The following is a 6,316-nucleotide window of genomic DNA, read 5'->3' on the forward strand; positions in this document are numbered from 1 at the left end:
GCTAATTCTAATACTTGGCAATGCGTTTTACTCTATTTCAATGAAATATGATCATGGTTAGGGCAAAATATGCGGAAAAACTAGTGGCATGCATAGGAATTTTATATTCAAAAAAGAAAACTGGTTCGGACGTTAGTACTTCTTGCCTACCCAGCCTGTAACCGTGGATTTCTACTAACAGGAAAACTCGGGTATTAATCGCATAATTTATAACTTTTAAGTTAAGTGCTTTCAACTGAGTCAAATCTCTGTGTGGCAGCTATCAATCATTTTACTCGTTCCCTCAATATAGGTGCTGATATTTTTATTGGTTTTAGTGACGTTGCTGGAAGCGTAGCCGCAACGACCTCCGCAAACTCCGCCACCTCACAAAAGGAAGTTCAGGAACCGCGACAACGAAAAGACGCGAGCAGTCGGCCGACTACAACAAGAAGAAACAATACTGAACGTCCGAAAGCAAATATATTTAAAATTCCTAAGAGGTATTCTACGGATGTGCCGCAAGAACTGGGATCACCTATAGCTGTAATTGGGGGATCCAGTTCAGATACTTTGAGCTGGCAGGTTCAAGGTAGCTTGCTGCGGAGGAGGACACAGAATAAAGAAAGTGCCGGCGACATCACAGATGAGCCCAAAAGAAAGCGAGACAAAACAGCTCGATGGAACTCACCGACAAGCACAGACAGTAGCGGGAGTCGAGCATCTCGTAAAGAAGACAGCTCCTGTTGGTCGTCACACGGAACAAGAACTGATCCAGTTAATTTAAAAAAATTCGTGCCACAGGATTCAGACGGCCAGTATCCTGCCAAAATTTCTCTTTATGCTAAAAGCGATTCGCGAGAGCCGACCGAACCTCTCTCCAGTAATGACAAACTTTGCGAGAGGAAGAGGTCACATTCACCACGCTCAAAAGGGACACCCCACCGTAGCCCCTCAAGTGGGCGTTACTTAAGGACTCAGAGTCGTCATCGAAGTCGGTCTAGACCACGCGACGACCCTCGAGCAAGAAGCAGCAGTTATTACCGCGGTGAGCGGCATTATGGCCCACGACGAAACTATGACGAGCGTACACCGCTCATCCGTTACGCTCATAATGACGGCGCATCTGGCAGTCGCGATTACAGCGACACGCAAGTAGCTTATAGTAGTGACAAGCAAGAACACGCATTAATGCGCGATCGTAAGAGATTCGCGTATATCGAAGCGGTGCAGCGACTTGGCCCAAATTCGGTTGACAATAAAATCTGTGATTTACCCGCACAAATGGCACACCACCAACCGGATCAAAGCCGTCCACATGATACTTTATGTCGCGAGATTCCTGTTGAGCCCTTAATGGTTATAAAGCTACCACAACGTAAACCCTCAGAGCGTCCTGTTCGATCCGTCGTTGAACTTCCTCGTCCTATGTTTGTGCCAGATGGACAGGAAGTAAAAGGGGTTGTTGAAAGGGAATCTATACGGGATATACCAGAGTCTCGAGATAAGTCCGCTGTTGAGCGTCGTATCTCAAATAGAGATCCACGTTTCAATAGGCGAGGTGGACATCCTGCTGAAGCTGCCGTATCGCGTCCTAGTGCCGGTAGCACTAGCTCTCTTGGACCCTTAACTATGAGTCTCGATGAAATGACCAATGCAATTGAAACGGCACTACTTCAGCTTGGGCGGCACAGAGGAGATAATTCGTTATATGAGCAATTTACACGCGATTATGGCAACTGTCGAAATCAGGAGGAGCAGCGCGTTATTGCATCACGATATTGGGCGGTTTACGCGGCCGGAGTACATCGATACGGTCAGGATACGGGCGGATTCTCTGCTGGCTGTCATATGGTGCCAGGAATCCAGCAAGATCCAGCTGGAATACCGTATGTATCTGAACAAACTGGAAAACTACCACAGGCATCCAACTTTGTTACCCAGCCGTACGGTGCTGCAGGGCTTCATAAGAATTTACTGCAACCACATTATATGGGTCAACATCAGCGTCTTCCGGTTGATTCAAATACACCAGCTCAACAAATGCATTCACAATACGTGCAGAGTCAATATATTGACCCATTTCCGACGGGACCTAACTCGTATCAGCCTCTTGCTGTTCAAGGCCGACCTGGAGACACGAGAGCACCTTTATTCATTATGGATGATGATGGTTCGCGATTTTCGGACGATGAAGAAAAAGACTGTCAATCGCGCCGTTCTCTTGGCAGAAGACGCAGCAGAAGTAGAGGCTCTAACTCAAGTAAGTTCATCTCTAGTCTGAACTTTCTTTCTGGTCTCCTACTAGTTACACAAATGTGACAACATCAAATTTTCCTGCGAAGGAATGTGTGACTTTGACGTAGTTGTAAACAAAACTTGGTTGTAGGAGCTATCTAGCCAAAAGCTATTCATAAAATGATGGATACGGTACAGAGTGACCTGTAAGCCTATAAACCCAGTTGTCATTGATTTTTATTTAGATGACAAGTTGATTGATTAAAACATACCTGTTAAGCAACTATCGTCATAAGCTACAGCATGTGTTTAAGTATCTCAAATGAAATTTGTAGCATGAATTCAAAGACACCGATGCTTTACTGGGAAACTCCATCCTAAAGCAACCCGTCACGACACACCATTTTATGATAGTACTCTTTCATTTTAAGAGACCCATCCTCTCCTGATGCATAAATCTGACATGTGTTATTTCATTCTGTGCATAGGGTGGAGAGGAGTTGGCAGTGCAGGCTTCCGACCAGACGTCGACCGCAGATCAAGATATTAGATATCCTTTTCTCGTCAGTTAACACTATTTTGTAAAAATCTTGGTTGAAACGAAACCAATTAAATATTTAAGAAAAAAAAACGTATTTTTATTTTATTCTATTGTAAGGTAGTTATCTTCTTCACATTTTAAAGACATTGGTGGTTCAACGATCGACATACAGCTGGAATCTTGCATTGAATGAAAACAACATTCGATAGCTTCTGTTAATTTTTCTCAATTACCATTAGGTAATGCCAGTAAACATATCAGTGGTATTTGCGCTTGTAGATAGGAAGAAATTATTTATGATTTTAGGACTTCAACTAAGTGTAGGCAATCGTTCTTTCTCAGAGGGCGCTTAGAACGTAAGGGATATTTACCACGGCGTTGAAATAAATAGAGAACGGAGGATTCTCACTAGTTTACAGATCATAATCCAAAGTGGATATCTCATGTATGTTATATATATATATATATATATATATATATATAAACCGAGATTCGGAGTAATAAAATTGGAGTAATATTCAGTTGCGCAGTACTGAGCAAGCGCAGGTATCCTTTGTGTTTTTCAACTGTAATGGCCGTCGTTAAGTTTATACTATGTTGTAACTTTTCATAATGGTTTGTCAAAAATCTACACTAGTGCATTTTTTGTTGTTGTTTTAATTTGTCGTGGTTCCTTATTCAATAGATTCAGCAAGAACCAGCAGGCTCTGTATGCAGCTGCATGTAGAGATGCCTGACTAATGTGCATATCATCGCGCTGCTTAATCAGTCAGTACTCATGCTATACTTCAAACGGATGCGTTGTGTCCTAACCAGCGATTCCCGACTTCTTCAGCAAAAAAACTTCATTAGTCTTAGTTCTTAATTGTCTCTGAACGTGCAATAGACCGCAAGTCAGTAACAGGTGGCTCTGATATATTTTAAGCCAATCGAAAAAAATCGGATACAGTTTTAATGGAATATAAAGCTGATTACAATTTCAAGGAATGTTAGCCACTTCTGAAGTGTATACTGCGGCGTTATTGTGTAAGCATCCTAAGTAGCAGCAGTGGAATCGGTGACAGACTGTCTATTCAACGGATTCCTTTATAGGAAAAAGTAAAGAGAGTAATGGACAGCTTTTTTGTCTGTATGACGTTCTCTCGACAACATCGTTAATTGTGTAACGGCCTTGCAGGAAGTCGGTAACCTTATTCTAGCTTAACTGATTATATCCACGTTCATCTATGATGCCATCGCATACACGTTTTTTTTCAAACTTAATATCTTGATCTGTTATAAGCAAATTGGTAGACTTTGAAATTGAATCGGTTTTGAGCAATGTGGCTCTAGTAGACGAATTTTTCTTGTTAAATTTTTTCCAGAAACTTATTAGTGAAAATTGTTTAGTTTACTCTAGAAGAAATGAGTTCAGAGGAAATTTTAGTCTGGAAAGTCACCGCTCAGTGATCAGGTTTTGTCCCTTGAAGGTCATAGCGCTACGGAAACCCATCGATGATTCGTAAAGATACTAGGCAAGGAGTCTTTGGACAAAAGCAGTACGTGAGTGGTACAAATATTTTAATGACGGGAACTGGAGTGTTGAAGACTAACGAGGAAGGGACAAGATGGCGCGACCCAAAGGACAAAAAAAAATTGCTGCAATAGAGGAAACTTTTCTAGAAAGCAGAGCTTGGAGCCTAAGCGCTCTGTCGGCCAAAACTGGCATTTCGCATCCAACGAATTTCAGTCCGAATGCTGAGAGTTCTGAAGCTGAATAAAGAACGGGTCCTCCTGAATTGACTCTAAAGAAGTTGGAAGTTCGTGTGGTGTATTCCATGTTCAATTTTCGAAACTTTATTCAACAAAAAACACATTTGGAGCATACCGTCACCGTAAACGAGATACGATTTAATTATTACCATTAGCCAGAAAACAACCAGCCGAGAGAATGACGTCGTCCTGGCCCGAGATCGGTGGCAGTGTGGAATAGGTTCGAACGTAAGGTAATTGTGGTCTTTTCAAAGTACATCAGGGGCATGTGCTATAATGAAAATATTACTTGTCAAAAATGAAAAGTGCAGCCCATTATCTGGACCCAAACTCAGGCTTTTGATACAGCACACCGAAGAATGGAGTCTGGCTGCTTGATAACAACGCCAGATCCACAGCTATGCCTTATACTTCCTGGATTGAGTAAAGGAACATATAACGTTGGCTCCAGTTAAAGTCTGTGCAATAGGCTTTTATGCACTGAACAGGGCAAGTACATGGGTAGTAAACTAATGAACAAGTACGATCGATTTATAGCGGGAAGCGACAGATAGAGAAATTACACATAAAACGCTAGAACGGGTATTTAAAAAATAACGAGGGTATTTCGCATTTATACATGCTAAAAGATCATCATTCTAATCCAACTCGCTCAAAAGTTATTCAGTTTCAAAGCCGATTCGATCCACTTGTGTAGCTTAATATTTATAATAGCAAGCCGACAAAAAAGATTATTTAAGAGAAGAGTTCTTGATTGGAAAATAACGCTTCGTCCGCGGCTTCATGTCCTCGTAATTCTGAATTTTTGATCTACAAGGTAAAACAAAAAAAGGTATACAATCGAATTACAATGCTGTTCGTATCATGACAATCCATAAAGCAAAGGTCACCTGTAGTATTTTTAATTAGTACACAATATGTGGCCAGAAATGGCGGAAACAATATTTCGATGAAATAGAAATGCCATTTTAGTGTGAAGAAAAGTATTATCGTTTGCGACCAAGTGGCAAAAAGAAGCTCGAAAACGAGTACAACTTTATATCGGTTTCGCTCGACAACACTTGGTGACGGATTTTAATTGTCTGGATGATAATCAGGCCCTCGTCGGCGTTGTGTTCTTTTATGCAATTTAGAATGACACTCAGATCACTGTTTACTTGATATAAAACAATGCGAATTTTATATGAACACTTAATATACTAATGTGCCACAACTTAGTGCGGCAAGGCACTTAACGTTATGTACATATATTTTTTTGTTGATTAAAGCTCCACAAATTGCACGTGGAATAGAGTTAATTCACAGCAGATCTATCTTTTACCGTTTACGTATTTTCAGTATTTGAGTTGTAATTCTGTAGCACGTTGCATACAAAACGCTAGTTTTGGCTGACAAAGCCCTTAGACCCCAAGTTCGTAAAAGGTTTCCTCAATCGCGCCAATGCGGTCTTGTCCTTCGGGTCCCGACAGCTCCTCGCCGGTCTTCAACACTCTAACCCCCATTCTTAAAGCATTTGCACCATTCACATACTATACTTTCGCTTAAGGCTTCCTTGTCTAATGATCTTTGATGCTTTTACCAATCTTTGATGAATTTCCCTAGTGCTGTAGTTTTCGAAAGACAAAAACTTGACCATTGACCTTCCTAGACTAAGATTTTTTTTCTTCTATCTCCTAAAGTTTCAGGTTACTCAGTTGGTTTTCAGTCGCAAGTTTCTAGAAGGCCGAATAATTTAGTAGAAAATGTTGACTTGCGGCACATAGCTCAAAAGTTAATCACTTTTAAGTTTACGGGATCGGCTTGTAA

The 6,316-nt window shown here is 41.1% G+C and overlaps 1 protein-coding gene across 1 annotated transcript; it reads left to right on the forward strand.

The window, feature by feature from the left end:
* Window positions 1–317: 317 nt before the first annotated feature.
* Window positions 318–3,307, forward strand: LOC111273271 (uncharacterized; the record flags this gene model as incomplete). The annotated part of the gene is made up of 2 exons (XM_022854972.2): window positions 318–2,242; window positions 2,706–3,307. Coding segments are annotated over 2 exons (1,987 nt in total), but the record flags the coding sequence as incomplete, so codon positions are not given.
* Between the last annotated feature and the right edge of the window lie 3,009 nt (window positions 3,308–6,316).

Source organism: Varroa jacobsoni, unplaced genomic scaffold (assembly GCF_002532875.2).
Source record: "Varroa jacobsoni isolate VJ856 unplaced genomic scaffold, vjacob_1.0 contig05794, whole genome shotgun sequence".
Taxonomy (NCBI): domain Eukaryota; kingdom Metazoa; phylum Arthropoda; class Arachnida; order Mesostigmata; family Varroidae; genus Varroa; species Varroa jacobsoni.